The sequence below is a fragment of the Pipistrellus hanaki genome (assembly GCF_964339955.1).
Source record: "Pipistrellus hanaki genome assembly, chromosome: 12".
In the NCBI taxonomy this organism is placed as follows: domain Eukaryota; kingdom Metazoa; phylum Chordata; class Mammalia; order Chiroptera; family Vespertilionidae; genus Pipistrellus; species Pipistrellus hanaki.
Genome location: NC_140514.1, coordinates 11,275,187 through 11,298,053, shown reverse-complemented (window position 1 = coordinate 11,298,053; position 22,867 = coordinate 11,275,187). Strand labels below are relative to the sequence as shown.

The 22,867-nt window shown below is 39.0% G+C and overlaps 1 protein-coding gene across 1 annotated transcript in view; it reads left to right on the top strand.

Annotated features, from left to right (window-relative positions):
- Window positions 1–22,867, top strand: part of TTC27 (tetratricopeptide repeat domain 27) — an 83,577-nt gene that overhangs the window by 18,709 nt on the left and 42,001 nt on the right. The window contains exons 6-10 of the mRNA XM_084900661.1: window positions 2,232–2,396; window positions 4,537–4,670; window positions 7,337–7,449; window positions 8,501–8,567; window positions 20,566–20,679. Coding sequence (XP_084756787.1) covers window positions 2,232–2,396; window positions 4,537–4,670; window positions 7,337–7,449; window positions 8,501–8,567; window positions 20,566–20,679 — 593 coding nt within the window. The remainder of the gene's footprint in view (window positions 1–2,231; window positions 2,397–4,536; window positions 4,671–7,336; window positions 7,450–8,500; window positions 8,568–20,565; window positions 20,680–22,867) is intronic.

Here is a 22,867-nt window from a genome sequence, read left to right as displayed (position 1 = left end):
AGGTGGAGAAGTTGGACAGGGTATACGGTATGTACAAAGAGAGGCAGGGAGACTGGAATGTCTGGGAATTGCAGGAGCAGATGTGAGGGGTTGTGTGTCAGATTGAACTAGACCTTAGATCACTAGGACACTGGATTTCCATCTTGTTAGTGATAGCCATCAAAGGATTGTTAAATATCTGCTCATTTCAAGCCTTTCCTCCTCCTCTCATCTCTCAGGGTCAGTCTCCTTCCCTCTCTCTCTCTCTCTCTCTCTCTCTCTCTCTCTCTCTCTCTCTCGGCCTCCCTCCCTCCTCTTTTTTTCTCTCCCTTCCTCCCTCTATCCCTCCCTATATTCCTACCTCCCTGTTCCTCTCTCCCCTAAGCTTCAAGGGTCTTTTTTTTCTTTTTTTTTTTTTTTTGGCCTGGGTTACTCATTTCCTGAGCCCGTTCCTTGGCTCACTTCTACCTCTGTGTCTTTCTAAATAAACTTTCTCTTATAGTTTGAAAAAAAATTTAACTTTGCAAAATGTTTCTATCTTTGATACCTTGATACCTGTTAAACTGAAAATTTTGTTCCTAACAATGTTAACATAATTACTTGCTTTATTCTACATATTAAATGTCTCAATGGAGAAAGAATAGTCTTTTCAACAAATGGTGTTGGGGCTCTTTGGGTAATTATATGCACACGAATAAAATCGGACCCTTACCTTACATCATATATAAAAAGTTAAATCAAAATGGGTCAGGCACCTGAATATAAGAGCTAAAACTATAAAAATCTCAGGAGAAAATAATAGGGGTAAATCTTCATGACGTCAGATTTGGCAATGGATTCTTAGACACCACATCAAAAGCCTGAGTAAGGCCCTCAGTGGTTTGGCTCAGTGCATAGAGCAGACTGAAGGGTCCCAGGTAGAAGACATATGCCCAGGTTGTGGGTTTGATTCCCAGTAGGGGGCGTGCAGGAGGCAGCCAATCAATTATTCTTTCTCATTGTTGATGTTTCTATCTTCTCTCTCCCTCTCAAAAATCAATTTTATATATATATATATGCTTGAATAACAAAAGAAAAAATAATTTAGACTTCTTTAAAATAAAAAAAAGCTTTTTTTTTTTTTTTTCAATGATATGCTCAAGAAACTGAAATGACAACTCACAGAATAGGAGGAAATATTTGCAAAAAATATATCTGATAAGGGACTTACCTATAATACAGGATGGGGGAAAGGTAGTTTTACAGTTGTTCTTTTGTTTCTTCTAGTTTAGGAGCAGTCTGCTTTTTTTCAATAGGATCATCTCCATGTGGCAGGGAGAGCTCACGGACGGGTTAATCCACCCATAACCTCTGTAAATTCTGCACCACATCTTGGGAGCATTGTTCATTTGGATGTGCTCAATTACCAGAGAAGCTACATCTGAACCCTTAATTCAACATCACTCTGCATTTTTAAGCACGTGCAGCAAAACTTGAGCACTCTTTTTGGGTCACCATCCTATGTCCAGCCGTACTGTTTGGCCTGGGCATACCCACCAGCTCCACCAGTGTAAGGACAGAGTGGCACATTGCTTCTGCAGTGACATCTTTCAGCTGTTTGGTGGCTTTTGGCTATGCAGTACCCTGAAGGAAGGCACTGGGCAGTTTCATGAGTGTTCTTAAAGTGACCACGAACATTTGAACCTCTCGATTTGCATGATTTTGTGGGTTTTTCTAGGTCAAGTGAGTACTGAACCATTCTCAGGGGTCACGTCAGGCCGCTTTTGGGAAGAGCTCTCTCTTTCTTTTAAGGGAGAAATTCTACATTCTTTATGAGGAAATTGTAAGCTGATCTCTTCATCAGACTTTTTGTATTGTTTAGCTCTTCATAGGTTCATTTGTACTTTGTATCAACTTGTGTTGTCATATTTTTTTAATAGCAGGGTGCAGACAAGCACCCTAAAAGAAGAAAGAAAAGGGTTATGAATCATAGGGTGCAGGCAAGCACCCTCTAAAACAAGAAAGAGCAGGCTATGAATAATGCCTTCTAGGACTGTTTGGAGTAAAGGAGGTAACCTGTATAGTGTCTTTAGCTTCCTGCTTGGAACTTACAAGCACTCAGCAAATTTTAGCTGTGAACTATTATATGAATTCCTTATCTTCCAAACTGAAAATTCTTTAAGAGCAGGGCTAATGTAATATATACTTCACATATTATGGACTCAACATTTTATTCTCATCATAGTTTTTAATGTTTATCTTTTCTCTTGCAGTGATGAAGCTAGAACATCTGTTTGTAGATGATCCAGGTCGATATTTGGCTATTCAGTTCCATCTGGAATGTGCATATATATTTTTATATTATTATGAATATAAAAAAGCAAAAGATCAGTTCAGCATTGCTAAAGACATCAGCAAATTACAAATTGATTTGACAGGTAAGACTTTATATTTTTTTGTGGCTAGTTGATTAATTTTTTTGATAAAACTAATATATACATTGGCAATTTGGCTATATTGTTTGGTTGTATTTGATTTTCTATGTCCTATTCTTTGCTTTACAAAAATGGATTTTAAATATTTTAAAAATTCATAGTCTTGCTGATACCAGTTTGGCTCAGCGGATAGAGCTTCGGCCTGCAGACTGAAGGTCCCAGGTTCGATTCCGGTCAAGGGCATGTGCCTTGGTTGTGGACACATCCCCAGTCGGGGGAGTGCAGGAGGCAGCTGATAGATGTTTCTCTCTCATCAATGTTTCTAACTGTCTATCCCTCTCTCGTCCTCTCTATAACAAATCAATAAAATATATTTTAAAAAAATTCATAGTCTTACAACAAACTTGAAATTATATATATTTTTTATTTCTGAAGATGCCCATGTATTTCCTAATCTGGTTAGACACATGCTAATAGTATAGAAGCCAGGCAGGACACAAAGGAACTTTCAACCCCTCCCTCCTGATTCCCAAGTTTGGTTTGGCCTTCCTACATTGCCCTTCCTTGTAAATGCCTATCTATTGCTTCTCTCCTTCTTTTTTTTGTATTCCTTAAGACCAAATTTTTGACTGTTGATTAGATGTTTATTCAGTTCCTTATAACACTATCTGGCTTGGACTAGGCACTCAATAAACATTTGCTGAGTGAACAAGCAAATTACAGAGTTTCTCCTAAAACCTCTGTGTTTCTTCTGAACACCAAATAAGAAACATTGGTTTCTTTTTATGTATCACTCTGTCCCTGGTGTCTCAAAAAATATAATTGGCATTCAGTATTGAACACATTAATGAAAGTCAGACATCATCACTTGATCACACTGTTTATACCTGTTGCCCATGGGCTCAGCATACCTGACTGTGACTCCCAACCTGTGAGTATTGAAATGATTGAATTTGCTGTCTTCCATAGGCTGGGTCTAGATTATCTCTAAGGTCCATTCTTAGCCACCAAACTCTATATTTATTATTGAGCTACATAATAAAATCCTTCAGGTATATTATGAATTAAATATGACTTTGTGACCTGCCTAGGATCCTGGCCATCTTTTATTACTGTTTGTGTAGGGAAAATTATTAAATATCCAGCTTACAATTTTTGGAGCAATGGCCTTATGCAAGTTGAAGTGTTGTCTGTGTTTGAAAATATAGTTATATGTAATAAAACTTGTGAGGTTATTTTCAGAGATTATGATTTTGAATATTGTGGATTTAGGGGATTTTTTTTTGATCACTTGAAAAATTAATAGCATAGTGCCATGTATGGTCACTTTTAACTGTTAATGAATTTACTGCCTAGTGTTCACATTTTTTCCCAAGTTAAGAGTGAAGAACTTAAAATTCAAAAGTGGTACTCACAAATATAAAAGGAGATTCACATTATTTTTTCTATTCAGCTATATATAACCTTATTATAAAAATTATAAGCTGTGTTAGACCATCTCAATAGCTGTTTTTAGTATAACATGTTTAAAAGGTTGATGGATAACTTAGAGCCAGACTCATAGCAGGATGAAGTCCAGACTTCTTAGACTGGCCTTTGTTATCAAGGATCATGGTAATCTGACTCTTACCAGAAAATGGATGTGAGCACTTTTGCTTCTCTTAAAGCTATTCTACAGCAAGTTAGTTCAGTTACAAAATGAAAAAGGTTTGATGTCACCTGAAGCGAGACAGAAAGACTGGGATTTAGAACCTGAAAACCTGGCTTTAAGCTCTGGCTCGGATACTGAGAAGCCCCCTCATCTTGAGCAAGTGACTATATCTCAGAACCTCCATGTTTTCATCTGTCATATGCAGATGGTAATATTTCTTTTCCCTATAGCACTTAATGAGTTACTCTTTTGAGAATGTAGATAGTATAATGTGGAATCTATTGGCAGAAATCCTGGGATTGAATTCTGGCCCCATGACTTATTGGCTTTATAAATTTGTAAGTCATTTAAAATCATCACTGAAACTCAGGTTTCTCTTTCTGAGATGGAGAAACACTTTATAAATTCTAAAGCACTCTGAAAATTGCTTTTTATGATTGAACAGTAGGTCTGATAAACAAATCAATGAATATAATTTTATATTTTTTTCAGGTGCTTTGGGCAAAAGGACACGGTTCCAGGAAAATTATGTGGCTCAGCTTATTCTAGATGTAAAAAGGGAAGGAGATGCCTTTTCAAATGGCGAATTCAGTCCAGCCCCGACTCCTCAGGAACATTTAACAAAGGTGAGGAGGATCCGAGTTACCTATTTAAAAAGTATATATGTATTTTATTGATTTTTGGAGAGGGAGGAAGGGAGGAGGATGGAGAGACAGAAACGTCAATGAGAGAGAATCATTGATTGGCTGCCTCCTACAAGCCCCCCACTGGGAATGGAGCATGCAACCGGAGCATGTGCCCTGGTTGGGATTCAAACTGTGACTTCCTGGTTCATAGGTCGATGCTCAACCACAGAGCCACGCTGGTTGTGCTAAACTTTTTTCCTTGAATTTATTGCAGTGACACTGGTTAATAAAATTATATAGGTTTCAGGTATACAATTCTACCATACATCATCTGTATATTTTATTGTGTTAACCAACACAGTAAGTCAGGTCTCCTTCCATCACCATTTATCCCCCTTCTACCCTCCTCCACTTCCCCACCTCCCTTTCCTTCTGGTAACCATCATACTGTTGTCTGTGTCCATGAGTCTTTCTTTTTTTCTTTGCTTAATCCCTTAAGTGTGGCATTTAGAAAACTTAAAACTTACATATGTAGCTCCCTTTTAAAAATTAAGAAAGGCCTGTGTTGAAAATGGATGGCCACCAGGGTGTGCTGTGCATCTGCCAGCCTGCCCTTTGAAGGGTGCTAGTCCTGAGGAAGAGGCATGGTTTCCGTGGAAACTAAGCAGCAGCCCATTTTCTGTGTCTCTCTCATCAATGGTTCCTGAAGGTGCAGTATTGTTTCTTGACATCTTATAGGTAGAGCTGGGCCTATAGTTAGGATGAACCTGAGGATAAACAAGGAAAGCTGTTCTTTTGGGCTGTGATGTGGGCAGAGGACTGGTTATCAATTAAGAGATTACCAGTAAGAGGTTGATCTAGTCAGAGGTAGTTTTCAGCTTTCTATGGGGTTCTGCCGAGCTCCACTCAACTCCTAAACTCTTCCTAATTTTAGCTACTTTTATTGAATTACTAAGGGCCCAGTGTACAAATTTGTGCACCTTGAAAGGAACTGTGGGCCGAGAGGCTGCTGTAGGCACAAGGGTGGGTCTCAGCCCATCCTTCGCTCCCTTGCCCGACCCCTCCACTGAGGACCCTGGTCTCCTGTCTGCTGGCAGCTCTGCTCTCGCCTCTGCTGTTCCCATGTGCTGCTGCTGCTCTCACGTGCTGATGGCACCAGCCCCGCTCGCACCCACTGACACACCAAGTGATTGGGGCCGGCACCACAGCGAGTGTGAGTGGGACCAGCCCCTTTGCAGGGCACTGGCAGCGAGTGTGAGCGGGGCCAGCACTGGCAGTGGTTGCAAGCGGCAGCTCCAGCACCAGCAGCGGGTGCAAGTGGGGTCGGAACCAGCAGCAGGTGCGAATGCCGTGCTGGACCGCAGCATGTGGGAGCAAAGAATTTTCAGTAACCACCAGAGCCTCGCTCTGATGACAGCGACCTGCACCCATCTTGGACTGGTGCCCCCACTCACCTGCTCCACTATCCTTCTGTGGTCAATGCCTGCCATGTTCTGTACATGCTCCCTGGTGCTCAGTGCACATCATAGGGATCGGTTATTTGGTTATTCCGCTATTTGGTCTATTTGCATATTAGCCTTTTATTATATAGGATTAGAAAAACAATTTGAATCAAACTTGTTGGGGAAATATTTACATAAGATAATATATACCTATTTTAAATGTATAGTTTTGGTGAGTTCTGATAGAGACACATGTAACCGCCACTGTAATAAAAATATAGAACCATTTCCATCATTCCAGAAACTACACACATATTCCTAAAATCCCTCTCCCTCTCACTGATCTGTTTTCTGTCACAGACAGGAGCTGTTTTTCTAGAATTTCAAATAAATAGAATCATTCAGTATGGCTCTTGTGTCTGGTTTCTTTCACTTAGTATAATGTTGGAGAGTCATTGATATTTTGATAGCAATGGTTAGCTCCTATTCATTGCTCAGTTAATACCACAATGTGCTTATCCATTCCCCTGTTGGTGGACCATTGAGCTGTTTCTAGTTTTTGGCTATAAGGAATAAAACTGCTTGGAAGATTTGTGTGTAAGTCTTTGTGTAAATTTATCTTTTTAATTCTCATGTAAATATCTAGGATTGGAATGACTGGGTTATGTAGTAAGTATATTTTTAACTTAGTGAAAAACTGCCAAATTGTTTTCCAAAATGGTATCATTTTATATTCCCACCCTCCAATTTTCAAGGCACCAGTTTCTCTACATCCTATCAATGCTTGGTAATTTTTGCCATTCTTCTGAATGTCTGAATTACATTGTTATTTTACTATTTTGATAATTAATTAAAAAAACAATTATTTTGAAATATTAATGACATAATAAAAATTATGGGATTTGACAAATATATCTTATATATATATATATAAAAGGCTAAGCAACTGGCCAGTAGGTATGACAGGAGGCTCAAGCACTGATAACTGTTATTCTCTATTGATATTGTCAATGTATTCCTGAGGCATAGGTGGCCTGTCCTCTATTTCTACACAGTAAGTTGTCCTCAAATAAGTGTTTCAAGAGAAAGCCTATTAACCATAGGTAGACATTGTATAATTTTAAACAAGCTATTTTATCCTTCCCTAGCAATCAATTGCATACAGTCTGTTGAATGAATTAAATTTAATTTTCGGTCTAAGTATTTTCTTTTGTATTCCACCAGAATCTTGAGCTGAATGATGATACTGTTCTAAATGAGATAAAGTTAGCAGATTGTGAACAGTATCAGATGCCCAGCCTGTGTGCTGAAGAGCTGGCTGTTATCCTGGGAATCTGGTGAGTTAACGACTCTCTTGGCTACACTGAGCACCTGGCATGTGGATTCTCATGTGTTGGGGAAATCTTTATTCAGGAGGGCCCAAGGGTCCTGGGTGAAGAGGGAATCTGTAATGCTGCTCACGATCCAGAATAGTTTGGTAACCAATCAAAAGGTTAGAAGTTAGAGACCTCAGGAATCCCCTGGGAGTTGGTATTCTCATCCTTCTCCTCCCTTCATAAGCAACATTTCTTTGGTTAGCTTTAGCTAGAAATAGACTCTTAATAAAATATTTAGCATAGGTGAGAATGAGTATTTTGAACTTTGGGGATATTTATAACTCAAAAGGTAGACTTATTTTTGAATACTGTAGAACCTTATGTGTGGTGGAAATAGTTTTTACTCTTATTTTTATAGTTTTTCTATTTTGAAGTAATTTCACATTAGGAAAAAAGTTTCCAGGGCAAAGCATTGCAAAGAATGTAAGAGAATCATCTTCCAACATGATGCTCTCATCACTTAGAGTACTTTAGTGTGTGATTCCTGCAAGCAAGTGTACTTTTGTACATTGTCACACAATACAGTTCTCAAAACCAGGAAAATAACATTCATACTTACTCTCCTTTAATACTCAGATTCCATTCAAGTTTGCCAGGGTCTCAGGTACCATCTCTGGGGCATAGATAGGAGCCTGTCTAGATGTGCGTTGCCGTTAGCTGTTTTCTCCTTAGTTTCGGTCAATCTGGAACAGTTGCTCAGTTTTGCGTGGCTTTCATGATATTAACACTTTTGAAACTTAAAAGCCACTTATCTTGTAGACATTCCCCGAGTTTCTTTTTTTCCTAGTAAAATAAATTAGGTTGACATTTAGTACACTAAGCACATTTTGTCAGTATTTTACTACTTTCTGTACTTATCTTTGGCAAACTCATATCTACATTTGTATGTAATGTAGTAATATTAAAATATGTGCTTTCAAATATTTGAAATAAGTTTATTTTGTCTTTCAAAAATTATATTTCATTAGACACAACATGCATTTTAGGAGTAATATCTTTTTTTAATTTAAAGCACAAATATGCAAAAGAATAACCCAGTGCATAAGTTAACTGAAGAGGAGTTGCTGGCATTTACATCGGTGAGTAATGTCTTCCTTCTTTCCATTTTCTTTTCTTATAGATTGTTTTGCCTCAGATATATTCTTGCCTCAAATTGCTCACCTTGGGACACTGCCACTTAAGGAAATTAAGGAAACAAAAACTCATCATTTTAGTTTCCAAATTAAAATGGCTCTGAGAGCAGTGACCAAATATTTCTTGTTCATTTTTATTCCCAGAGCATCACACAGAATAGGTGCTCAATAAATATTGAAATAGGTGCTCAGTGTTGAATGAATGAAGTCACAGAGCAGAAGTTTGAATCTTCCCTCCAGAGCCTATCTGGTGTACAGCTCTGTTGTAAAAGCCAGGTGTGATGCCTACCTGGGTGTGATGAGTAGAGGATTTCAGGGAACTAGGAGCCAAACCAGGACAGCATGGGCTATAGAGGCTGGGGAGGGAGGTGATGGTCAAGAGCATGAGGGGTGCTTGGCAGCATTCGACAGCATGGAGCGGTCAGGAGAAAAGACTGTGGGCTTGGATAATTGGAGTGCATTGCTTATCTCTAAGGACAGTTTCGGTGGACTATCTGGGTAGTCATTCTAGAGAATTAAGGAGGAGATGGGGTATGAGAAAATAAAGTCGATAAAGACCACAGTTGGAGAAAATGGCAGGGAAAAGGAAAGAGTAATAGATGTTTGAGGATTTGAGGTCCAAGAAGGCTTTTCCAGAAGAGAAACATCACAGATGAAGGGTCACTCAGTATCTCTTTGGCTTTAGGGAGAGAAGGAAGATACGCACATCTTTAATGAACACAAGCTGCTTAAGATACTTCACTTCTTTTTCACAGACATTTTAATATCATGGTTGGGAGTCATGCTAGAATGCTAATGTTTTATTCCTTTAGTTATTTTTTAGATAAGGCAAAAATGATGCTCTTATCTGGTAGAAAGAGAAGTTCGCTTCCTTTGTACTGTGATATAAATTTTGCAAGTAACTGTTTTCTAAGATTGCTTTGGAACTGGTTGGATGTTAATCCTCGAGTCCTCGGATGCCCTTTTTATTTTCCCACTTATTAGAAATCTTTGGTGTGTATCATTATGGCATGTCTGTGTTTAGATTACTGTGTAAAAATCTCCTTATTTACTTGTTACATATGCTCTCAGGAATTTGACAAGTAAAGTGTTACAGACATTTTTAAAAAGATACATTAAAATTATTATGCACTTCCCATCTATTTATGCAGCTGGTATCTATTGAAAACTTAACATGTACTAGGTCTTGTGCTGGTCATCAGGAATTCAGCAGTGAACAGTCTTTTCCCTCTAGGAGTTTGACATCCATTTACATTATTGTGGGGGAAATACATAGTAGACAGAGAGAAATACATACTTAATAGAAGTGTGCAGGAGAAATATAAAGCAGGGTAAGGGGATAAAAATGGGACCTGGACGGTAGTGTTAGACAAGTGGTGGGGAAGGTCTCAGGGGCAAGATGCTGTTGAACTCACGTCAGCATGAAGTGAGGCCCAGGGCAGGGTGCGGGGCTCTGGAACGGTGCTGAGCTTGAGTCGGTGTAAGGCAGCACAGAGCTGGAGGGAGACTGTGTCGGGTGATCAATGATGAGTAGGACTCTTGGGTTTCTTCTGATGTCCGGGGTAAACAGGATGTAGCACATGATAGAAAGCGTTCCTGCTGGCTTCTCGTGGGGAGGATGGTCAGTAGCAACATCCTCTTGGGTCTGGTGTCATAAGCAGTTTATTGTGGAACATATATCGTCCATCGTTATCCTGAACAGACATTAAAATACTCTATTTTCATTCAGATATTTAACTTTCTTTTTAGCTTTTCTTGTGGGTGCGAGTATATTTCTTCTCTTTTAAACCTTTTTCTACTTCTGTGATTCTCTATTATTGTAATATTTTATTTCTTTTCCCATTGTTGTTCCTCTAAATTGTGAGGTGCTTCTGAAGAGAACTTTTGATGCTCATTAACTCATTCTTCCTGGCTTGCAGTGAAGGTCAAGATCCTCAATTAAAGTTTTATACTATTCTGCCGAAACCGGTTTAGCTCAGTGGTAGAGCATTGGTCTGGGGACTGAAAGGTCACAGGTTCGATTCCGGTCAAGGGCATGTACCTCGGTTGCGGGCACATCCCCAGTGGGGGGTGTGCAAGAGGCAGCTGGTCGCTCTCTATTTCTCTCCCTTCCTCTCTGTAAAAAATCAATAAAATATATTTTAAAAAAATAATAAAAAAATAAAGTTTTATACTATTCCCTCAGGGTTTTGTAACACACACACACACACACACACACACACACACACACTTAAAAAAATATATATATATTTATTGATTTTTTTAAGAGAGAAAAGGAGAGAGATAGAGAGTTAGAAACATCCATCAGCTGCCTCCTGCACACCTCCCACAAGGGATGTGCCTGCAACCAAGGTACACGTCCTTGACTGGAATCGAACCGGGGACCTTTCAGTCCGCAGGCCGATGCTCTATTCCCTGAGCCAAACCAGTTAGGGCCACACACACATTTTTTGCTCTCCTCCTCCTCCGGTTCATTTTCAAATCAGAACTGACCCAAGGACTGATTTCCTTTTGGAGGAAAGCTATTTGATCACAGGGCTTCCTAGTGCTAGGCCTAAAGAGATGAGCGTGTGAATCCAGGTAAATCTTTAATTGGTAAGAAGTAGGGCAAGGAACTAATGTGTGAGGAGGGCTTTTAGGCCCCATGCGTACTTTGGGCTCTACCACCTCATTCTTTTTTTAATCCCAAAGAAAGTGCACAGAATACAGCAGGAAAACCCAAACCAGCCCTTGTCAACTCTTCCTTCATCTATCAGTACTTCCTTTTATCCCGGCTTTGTACATGATACTGAACTGGATAATAGTGAATTAGAAGTGGCTCCTGGTATTAATGAAGAGTTCCATTGACATTGATATCTTATATAACTTTATATCCTTATATAAGTATATTTTATTTATAATCTATTATTTATAACTTCAAAAGAGTATTTGAGGTAAGAGGGTACTCTTTTAGATGCTACCCCACTTCTGAACTCTTGAACTTTTGTCTATGCTTCTCTTTGAGCAAGAATTATCTTTGCGCTTACATTATAATTACTTACGTATATGTTCTATCTTTCCCATAAGACTACATTCCCAGTTTTTGTGGCTGGTTTCTCTTCTTCTCTGGGTCTTCTACAAGGCCCAGTACAATGCTTCAAGGCTTTACTCATAGTTGTTACTAAATAAATGTATGCAGAGTAAGAGAATGAATGAAATTCAGGTTCGGGGAGCCTGAAACCCAGGCATGTACCCTGACAGGGAATGGAACTGGCGACCTTTTGGTGCATGGGACGAATCCCAACCAGCTGAGCCACACAGGCCAGACTAAAGGAATAGGATTTTTAAGGGGGTGAGACCTGTTTGGAATCGGCCATAGACGTGGAAGAGACGGGGACAGAGAGGAAAGAAGTAGCATCCCTTTCTTGCTGGGCAGCCATTATCCTGCTCTGTAGCAGCGTTGGAGGCCTGGGACGGGGCTTGTGAACTCCTGAGATTATGAGGTGTCTTCCTTTGCTGATAGAAGAGCAAGTACAGCACAAGTCTTAATACTCCCACCAGACCCTTTTGTAAACATTGGAGGGACAGGACATGGTTATTGGACATTTGGTAAATATTTATTGAAAAAACAAATGAATGGCTTATTGGCCCTGAATTTCATTCAGTTTTAATGAACTGTCCTGAAGTTTATTACAATGTAATCCCTTTTTTGGAGAAGATTTGCCAATGTTTTCATGTTGGTGCAGCATGTTGAAATATATGTGAGATGTGTTGGGAAAATGTTTTAATTCAGCAGTGTCAGAAGCTTTCTTAAAAGGAATACTTTATTTTTTTTTAAGTTGTCATTATGTAGTGCTATTCCTGAGCTATATCGGCACGTTTCAGGAAAACTGAATGAGTCATAGTAAAAATAACCCAATCTGCTTTAGAGAGCCTTTATGTCGTATCGGCTTGATAATTTAAAATTAGCTGTTATCTACGTTATTTCCTTTCAGATGAGCCAAGTCAGTTACATTCAGTAATGCTTTTAATTTCCTGTCATTGTTGAAAATGAGAACAATTTTGTTAATCCAGACAGGTGTTTCAGTTTTAATTGGCAAAAGTTTTGCTTAAGTGTGAATTGATATTGGCAGCCTGCCTTCTGACTTTCTGCCAAAACCACAAGGTCACTGGAAATGGAAAAAGGAAGAAGAATGATCTTTGGAAATTACACATTACAATCTATTTATTTTCTCTTTCTGCTATTAATTTTAAAACTATTTAATAAATACTTATTAACATAAAATCGTTTGCTAACCACTTTTACAGGTTTAAATGATCATCTATTTTTTTCCAGAGCATACTCATTTCTTAATTTAATTTTTTAAGGTAGGTGATATAACTTTGTGGGCTAGCCACAACACTTGCGATAGTTTGTGTTAGCATTACATGATGACATGTTCTATATTAAGTGGAATAGCTCAGAATTTTGATTTTCTTTGTGGTTTGAATGCTTGTCTTCCAAAATGTTGCTTTGTGTATTTAAATTTAATAGGTATTTATTGATAATGATCCTTAGCAATTGACTGAGCTAGAAGACAAAGACAGTGAGTAAATACATAGATAATTTGGACAATACTACTAGCCAGCTTGACCTAATTGGCATTTATAGAATAGTGCACTCATAATGCAGTCATCCCTAGGTGTCTGCCAGGGATTGGTTCCAGGGTCCTCAATGGATACCAAAATCTCCAGATGCTCAAGCCCTTTCTATCAAATAAAATAGTATTTTCATATAACTTACACACATCCTCTTGTATACTTTAAATCATCTCCAGATTACTTACAATACCTGATAGAATATAAATGCTGTGGAAGTAGTTGTTACACAGTATTGTTTAGGGAATAATGACAAGAAAAGTAAATCTGAAAATGTTCAGTACAGACACAACCCTTGTAGACCTAACTACATGTTAGAAGTCAGCAACAACATAACATTTTTTAAAGAATACTTTCAATTCATGATGAGTTGAATCCACAGATGTGGAATCCCTAGTTATGGAGGGCCAGTTGTTATATGAATATATTTCTTTGGAAGTATACATGCTGTATTCAGCAAGACCATATGCTGGTCCAGTAAAACATGTCTCAGCGGATAAAAATAAACATCATAAGGAATATATTCTCTTTCTACAACAGAAATAAATTTTACATAAATAAATATTAGATACCTGTAAAATCTCAGAATAATTAAACAACATACTTAGTTCATAGATCAATGAAGAAATCACAAAGTAAATTTATATGTAAAAGACAACCGTTAACCTAAATCATTGACCCCAATGTAACAATAATTTTCTCATGTTTTCTTAAAGTAAAATTGTTAAGATATTGGGGTAATGAACAATTTTTAAGTAGGACACTAAGTACATGAACCATAAAAGAAAAATTGGATAAAAAGATATGCTGGACTTTATTAAAATTAAAACCTTCTGCTCTTTGAAGGATATTATGAAGAAAAAGAACAGACAAGGCATAGACAGGGAGAAAATGTTCACAGTACATATATCTTGTAAAGGACCTGTATCCAGAGTAAATACTCTTTCCAACTTAATAATAATAGGACAAACAAGGCAATTAAAAATAATAGGACAAATGATTTGAACAGACATTCCACCATAGATATAGGAATGACAAATAAGAGCATAAAAAAGGCTTAATAGCATTAATCATTGGGAAAATGCAAATTAAAACCACAACAAGATACCACTTTAAAGACTTACAATACTATGGAGGATAGTTGGAATTCTCATACATTGCAAATGCATTATAAAATGGTATAACCACATTGGAACACAATTTGACATTTTCTCATATAGTCAGTTCCCCCTGTAGGTATTTATCTATTAGACTTATATACCAATGTTCACAGCTATTCAATCCATAATAGCTTAAATCTGGAAACAACCCAGATGTCCATCAATAAGTGAATGATAAATAGCCTTATATTCTCCTAAAGAAATAATTCCCAGCAATAAAAAGAAATGAAGTACAAATACATGTAACAGTGTGGGTGATTTTGAATTAAAGGAACTAGATTGTATGATTTCATTTCATTGCAATTCTAAAATAGGCAGAAGTAAACCATAATGGTAGAACATAGGTCACATTGATTACAGAAGGGTACAAGGGAACTTTCTGGGTTGATGGGAATTTTGTATATCTTGATTTCATGGTAGTTATATAGGTGTCAAAATAGGTCAAACACCTTAAATCATAGTTTTTTCATATCATATCTATCTTATCTACTTAATAAAAGAGTAACATGCTAATTGACTGTACCTTTTCGACACCCACCAGCCAATCAGGAGTAAGTATGCAAATTAACCCAACAAAGATAGTGGGTTAATGTGCATACACGTGCACCAATGGCTGAGGGCCAGGCGGGATGCTTGCATCGCAGGTGTTTTGCACCACCTCAGCCTCTAGGGGCTCTGGGGGTGTGGGAAGGCGGAAAGGCAGCTCTAGGCTGGAGCAGAAAGGCGGCTCTGGCCAGAGCGAAGGTGCTCCGGGCAGCCAGCAGAAGGAAGGCCCATTCTTGCACAAATCTTCATGCATTGGGTCTCTAGTATTTCAATAAAGTCATTAAGAATATCCTAGAGGCGGAAATGCATGTATATTATTTAGAGCTCTCATATGTAAGATTGCTTAGTTTATCACCACAGATTTTGGTTTCCGTGTAGATTTGTCCTCCCCATCAGCTTCAGAAGGGCAGCACAACAAACTCCCTAATGTGTTAAGTGGGAAGAATGTAGAAGGTGAAGAACAAATTCTCAATAGGAAATTGTTCAGTCTTTGCATTCAGAATGAAGTGTACTTCTTTTTTAAGACAAAAATCAGGCTAATTTTCCCCTCATTTTCCCATCAAGAACTAATAATTAAGATAACTTTCAGGCAGAGAGAAACAAGTAAAAATAAGTCTCTTCTATTTCTCTGTTGGCTTTTGAACTGTAACTTATTATTTTTGTGCTTTCTCTAGGAATTATCGTACATATCAGAGCATATTCACAGATGTTTATGCTACTATTCTTTATAACGTAGATTTTAGTTACTTTTAATCTTCTGCTATATCAAATAACAAAGAAAAATCTAAAAAAATTTTCGTAATAGCAAGATATTTAAATGTTATTTGAAAAACCATTTAAAAGATTAAACAGTATTGATTTCATTGCATACATACTTTTAAAGTGAATCTCACTGTATTTATCAAGCTGGTGAGAGCAGAGTCAGTGATGATTAGAGAGCAATAATATAAGAAAGAAAACCCATTAGCGGGGCTTATGGTCCTCAGACAGGAGAAATATATAGGACTTAAAAGATGGCACGGCATTTAATATTAAGGCGACTTGTCAGACTCATGGCTGTGTGCTTCTGCCTTTGGTCATCATGGAAGCGAAAGCTCTCAGACCTTTTGACATTATGAAGTAACATGGTGTTGAAGGATAAAAAATTCAGTTTGAAAATAATATATATGTTTAAATAGGCCTGCTTTCATGGCATTATGAAAGCAGGCCTATTTAAGGCTTAATAGCATTAATCATTGGGAAAATGCAAATTAAAACCACAACAAGATACCACTTTGAAGACTTACCCTCTGGTCGTGCTGATGAACTGGCGCCTCCAGAATGCAGAAGACCTGTCTTGTGGAGGTAGCCAGGTGGCCAGCTGATCTCTGGTGTCTGCCTTTTGCATGAAAATTTGCAGACAGGAAAGAGCTTTGAAAGCATTGCACCAGCAGGAGATCCAGAATCTCTGGATTTGCCAACCATGCTCCTAGATATGGTGGGAGAAATGAAGGTATAAAACATAGGACTTGCCTTCATAGAATTTTTAATTTAGCCAAGATCAGATAAACTTAGGATAATGCAATTAGCAATACCAGGAGTTTAAACTACAAATTGATAGCACAGGTAAATAAATCTCTTCACCATTCGGGAAGGGAGAACATACTGGAGACAGAGCAGTCAAAGAAGGCTTTGTTCACTAAGCAGGGATTTGAGTCAGGCCTTGACAGACAGTTGGGGTTTAGATGGAGTGATAGCAGGAGCAAAGGCAGGACGTGGGAAGGGGTGAGCCTCCGTGGGCTCCTGAGGCTGAGATGGAAGGTTTCTTTGGGGCAATAGTGTCTCGGGGAAAATAGATTTGAGACGGATTTTAAATGGTCCACAGAACAAGGACAGGGGATTGGACTGCTGTTCCACTTCATGGGGAGTAATTTACAGACTAAATTTGGAATTTAAACTTGTCATTTGGTACTGATTTGAACAACGAATGCGCTTTTAAATAGATCATTAAGGAGGGGAGTGGTTCTGCTTTTTATAGTATTTCTTTGTTCCATGTTTTGTAAGGTTGGCCTGACCTGGGTGGGCATCGTCCGATTTGGCTTTATTGTACCAGCCTTACCATTTGCACCCACAAGGAGAGCCCCGAGTCAGCTTTGCTATGTGTGTGGAAAAGCAGCTCTCCGCGAGCTCCTTGTGTGCAAAGGGGCAGACTGGCTGTCTTCATACACCGGCCCCAGTGACCTCTGGAAGAAGATCATGTGAAATGTGCAGTGATAGGAATGAAAAGGGAATTTGGTTTTAGAAACAACACTCTGGATCTTCTTTGATGGTGTTACAAACTTTTCTTTGCCACTTTTCTGGGAATGCGGGTTGTGTGGATGTAGTCAGAAATTGTTAGCTAAATGAAATAATGCATATATATATATATATATATAAATAAATATATGTATGTGTGTATATGTATATATGTATATATATATAGTGTGTGTGTGTCATAATATTATAATTCACTTTTTAGTGTGAGGTAAAGCAGCATCCATTGACCTTTTCATTCCATGCAGTTAACAGTTTCCTCAGATGTTAGATGACCATTTTTTTGTATGAGTCCTAGAGTCAGCTCTGGTGGCATATCTTGAAGTGATGTGCTTTGTTCATGGAAGACTCAGTATTTTAAAATTTCAAGTCTCTTAAAATTAACCTACATAATTAACGTAGACCCTAACAAAATTCCAGCAGTTTGACTTTTTGGTTGTTGCTGCTGTTTTTGGTTTTGAGGAGCTCAGGCTGACCGTAAAATTCACACGGACTAAGAATAGGTATGGCAGAGGTGAAGAGCAGCACTAGAGCACCGACACTGCCGATAGCAGCCCTAGGAGGACCCTGGATTAGGTGAGAGAGCGCTCAGCATATGTGGTCCTTGGACTGGCAGCCTCAGTGTCACCTGAGGAATGGAATTCCTCTGGTTCCACCTTAGACCCAGAATCAGAACCTTTGGGGTTGGGGCCAACGAGGCTGTGTTTTAACAATCTAGGTTATTCTTATGTACTTTAAAATTTGAGGAACATTTAATTAAGACATTTTGACATAAGGAAATACAAACCAATCAGTGGATCAGATGGAGAGTCTGGAAATAGACCCATGCGTGCATGGTTCTTCTGATTTACGAAGTTGGCATTGCAGTACATGGGTATAGGGTAAGCTGTCAATAAACTGATTTGTATTCATGTGGAAGGAAGCTGTTTTAACCCCTCTGTAATACTATTCTTGCACTAATCAGTTTCAGAATGAATGTGTAAAAGTGAAAACTATAAAGCTTTTAGAGGAAAAATAAAGGAGAATATTTGAGAACTTAGGACTAGCAGGAAAAGGAAGCTCTAACCGTAAAACAAAAATGTGGACTCTATTCATATTAAGCACTTCTTTTTATCAGAAGATACCAATATTGTTTGCAAAGCACTTTGACCCAGTGCCTTGCCAGCACATAGTGTGTGTTATATTTGTCAAATAAATAAATAATATGTTACCCTCCCATTAAACATTATCTCCTCATCTCCTCTCCCTCCCCTCAACCCCCCCAGCCTCTGGCAGTCACCATTCTGCTTTCTGTCTATATGAGTTTCACTATTCTAGGTACCACATGCAATTGGAATAATAAAATATTTGTCCTTTGTGTCTGGCTTATTTTACTAAGCTTGATGTATTCAGGCTTTATCCATGTGTACCAGAACCTCCTTCCTTTAGAAGGCCAAATAATATTCCAAATTGAATGCAGCCGCAGAGAATCACTAGGGAGAGATGGAGTCACTTTGGGGCTGGGGGTGAGGTTGGAGATGGCATTTAAGCTGAGACCTAGAGATGAGACAGAGCGCGCAGGGGCAGGGTGTGGTCATTCTCCAAAACTGAGTGGAATGAGAGCAGTAACCCTCATTGGGACACGGAAGAGACTCTGTATCAATTATAGCTAGAGTCCTCACCAGCAGGCTGGCCTGCTGCTTAGGTAGTTGGGTTGGTGTTCTCTCTGTTGGGTTTGTTTGCTAAACTGTTAGACTAAAATTTAAAAAATATATATATATATAATTTTCTTAATAAGTCAGTAGAGCATTTTAGCATATCTCCTGTTTTCTTTTTCTTTACCTGGTGTCTTGTATCATGATTGATTTTTACCTTGAGAGCAGAAGTGTTTTATAAAATAAAGTCTAGCCTCACTGCTACCTCCTTTCAGAAAGACTTTCCTGAGTCTTTATATCTCCCAGCCAAATGGCTATAAGATAAATGCATTCTTCAGTGATATCATTATCCAGTCAGTTCCTCCTTTAAAGCTTTGCAAATGTCTCTTTGCCAGGCTGCATTTTACGTTCAGTGTTTAGTGAGAATGTCTTGCTTGCCCTTCACATGAAAGTCTCAGGCTAACTCCTGTTCTCGTGCCAGCATAGAAAACAGTCTGACTTTGTTGTTTTTCTGAGGAAAATCCGCGTGCGCCCCCCCCCCCCCCCGCCCTTTGGTGTGCAAACCTCCTGAAAGCCGGCTCTGACTTGGCAGGCCCCGGGTGATGTGTGTGCTGCGATGCTGCTGGTTAGTGATCGTGCGTTTGGGAGGCCGCGGGAAGGAAGTTTTCTTCCACCCTCTTAGGGTCCCTGGGTGGGTCTGATCATTAAACTGATGAAGACAGATTAGCAGGAGAAAAAGCACACACATTAATTTAGTACTGGGTTTGCATGACATGGGAGCCTTCATGAGGAAGTGACCCGAAGAAACAGTTGATTAAGCGAGCATTTTTTATGCGAGGTTTGATGAGAGTGGCAGGCCGGGAGAAGGAGCGGTCGGAGGACAGCAGCCTGGGGAATCTTAGTGAGACTGATCGCTGGGATCTTCTCCGCACCCATTGGTCTTCGGAAGCCAGGGAGCTCCTTTCCGCAGGTTAAAGAGAAGGCACCTCTCCGATGAGCTGTTTCAGGGTAGAAGGCCGGGGCGGGGTCAGAGAGATCTTCCTCCTTCAGCTTTCTCAAACTCCTACCCCCAAGGTCCCTCAGTTTGGGGGTAGCGTGTTCTGAACCCCCACCAGACTTCAGTGTCATCCCCCGCACCCACTCTGGGTGGTGACTTTCTGGGAAGGGTGAGAGAAAGGGGAGTCGGAGGAGTCTGGGAAGGGCACGTGTGCTGGAGGGGCACCGGGGAGGCTTTGGGAAGCTTCTCCAATGCGCACTTATCTTCCCAACCCTGCTGTTTGCAGAGAAGGAAAGTAGAGCAGGGCGGTCAGCTAACTTCCCAAGGTCAGGAGCTGATGGCCACACTTGGTGGAGCTGGGATTCCGGTGGAGCTCTTCCTGACCTGGAGACTTTCCCATTGTTCCAGAGCCCTGTGCTGAGTGCTGTGCAGCCCCTTGTGAATAAGGAAGAGAAAAAGATACCACCCACTGTAGGTAGTAGAATCCGTTTGCAGGTTTACTTAGTGAAAACAGTTCTTTCGTTTGGAAATTCTTGAATCATTTTATTTATAATAAAATTTCCTGCCAAATAGTGTTACACATTTTAAAGCATTAGTTTTTTAATGTCTTCTATTTCCTTTAGATCTTTATGGTACCATATACACCTATTATGTTGGTAAATTCTGTGATTTTCATTTTATTTATTTTTCTCCATCAGTGTTTGCTTTCACAACCAAAGTTTTGGGCCATTCAGACATCGGCCTTGATCCTGCGGACAAAGCTTGAGAGAGGAAGCACGCGCCGAGTGGAACGGGCAATGAGGCAGACACAGGTAGGAGGGATTCACCTGGCAGTTTTTGTTTTTCTTTCAACTCTTTATTGCCATCAATAAGCATACATGTCTGTCACGAATCTACAAGAATGAGATAGCTCTCATTTTGCTCAAATACTTTGTTATTGTTTAGAGCAGTGTTTCCCAAACTTCTCTCATGATGAGAATCACCTGGTGGAGTTGTTAAAATACAGATTCCTGAATCCCAACTAAGAAGTGCTAAACTAGAATTTTTGGGAACATCTAGGTAAAATTCTTTTAGAGCACTACTTAAGTATGCAATTTTACCTATATGTTCCCAAAAATTCTAGTTTAGCACTTCTTAGTTGGGATTCAGGAATCTGTATTTTAACAACTCCACCAAGTGATTCTCATCATGAGAGAAGTTTGGGAAACACTGGTTTAGAGCATGGATTTTAAAATTTGAAACCAAATATATGGGTCTTCACAACAAAGAAAAGAATTCTATTTATTAAAAATCACTTCATAATGGAACAGCAAAATGCTGAAATGATCAAAGTGTTAAAAATGATCAACTATGTATATTTTATTAAGATAAGTGTATGATGTCTTGTTCAAGGAAACCACTTAGTACCATTTTTAGGGGGATGGGGGCAACTAGTTTAAATATCTTTTAAAGTTTTGGCCTTCTGAATGCAAATAATACTAGAATACATTAATTTACTAATGAAGAACATTTTGACTTAGAAATGATTTGCTTTGTATTCATTTCTCCCATTAACTTTGGCATATAAAGTAATCATCAACATTTAATTTTTCGATTGTAGCAGCAATTAAACAAAACAAAACAAACCAAAACAAAAAACAAAAAACAGAAAACAAAAAAACTGCCGAAACCAGTTTGGCTGAGTGGATAGAGCATCGGCCTGTGGACTGAAAGGTCCCAGGTTCGATTCCGGTCAAGGGCATGTACCTTGGTTGTGGGCACATCCCCAGTAGGAGGTGTGCAAGAGGCAGCTGATCGATGTCTCTCTCTCATCGATGTTTCTAACTCTCTATCCCTCTCTCCTTCCTCTCTGTAAAAAATCAATAAAATATATATATTTTTAAAAAAGCTATAGAATTAAATTTGTTTACAGGTGTATAATACATCTTTTCAATTCAAAATCTGCATCATTCTATGAATTGTGCAGGTTATGTTTTTTGACATCAAACAACAGGGATGTGCTTTGGCTGGGGCAAATGGACTTAAAGAAAGAGCTGAATCACTGTGCTCAAGCATTTTTCCCGTCTTAGCCTTTCTATACCTGGAGTGTCTTCATCTTGCTGACCAAATGCTGCGTTATGAGGAAGTTGTTATTTCTGCCTCTGCAGGGTGTATCTCAAAGAAAATCTTTGCACTCTCCAGTTAAGAGTTTTTGGAAATTAGCCAGATCATATAACAGATAAATATGAAATTTATCTAATTTTCTATCATTGTTGAACCATTTACCTCATAATCTAAACCTTTGCCAATTTCTCTGATCAGAGTTTGATATTACTGTGTTTGTTGAAATTACTGCATACCTGAAGAATAAGAGGAAAATGATTTGAAAAATACTTATATATATAAAACAATGTTTTAAAAAAAGTTTTCATTTCTGTAAAAATTTGTTCCCTTCCTCAGCTGTATAAAGTGATAAAATGATAAACTGTTAAAGTGGAAAGAAAAATAAGCTAGGAGGTGCTCTTAGGGCAAAGCTCAATCCTGCCATGTTGCAAGTTGGGAAAATGCAGGTGTGATGAGGTCAGGTGCCTGGCTCCCCGTTGCCTGGCTAGTTAATGACACGGTCTGGACTATAACTTACACAGCAACAGGCCATTACATGGAAGGATCCAGTGGCAGGTCCTAACGATGGCAGGTTTGCAGGGGATTTCTACGTGGACATGCCAAACTTGCAGAGGAAGTGGTGTATCACAGCTCAAGGTGAATAAACCAGCACCATAAGGTCACTCAGGACAAGGGGCTCCACGTTGAGGACAACCCATTAAAAACACTCTACCTTGAAATTCTTCTGGGCTGGAGTTCTTCACTTATTGCACGTTCAGTATTTATTGTCCAGTGTTTCTTTATACCCCGCTTCTTGCCAATGGAGTATAAAGTAATACTGTTCTATCTTGTCATTCAGTTTCCCCTCCCAGACTGATCCAAATCCAATACTAACCTTTTCATTTTTATAAGCTCATG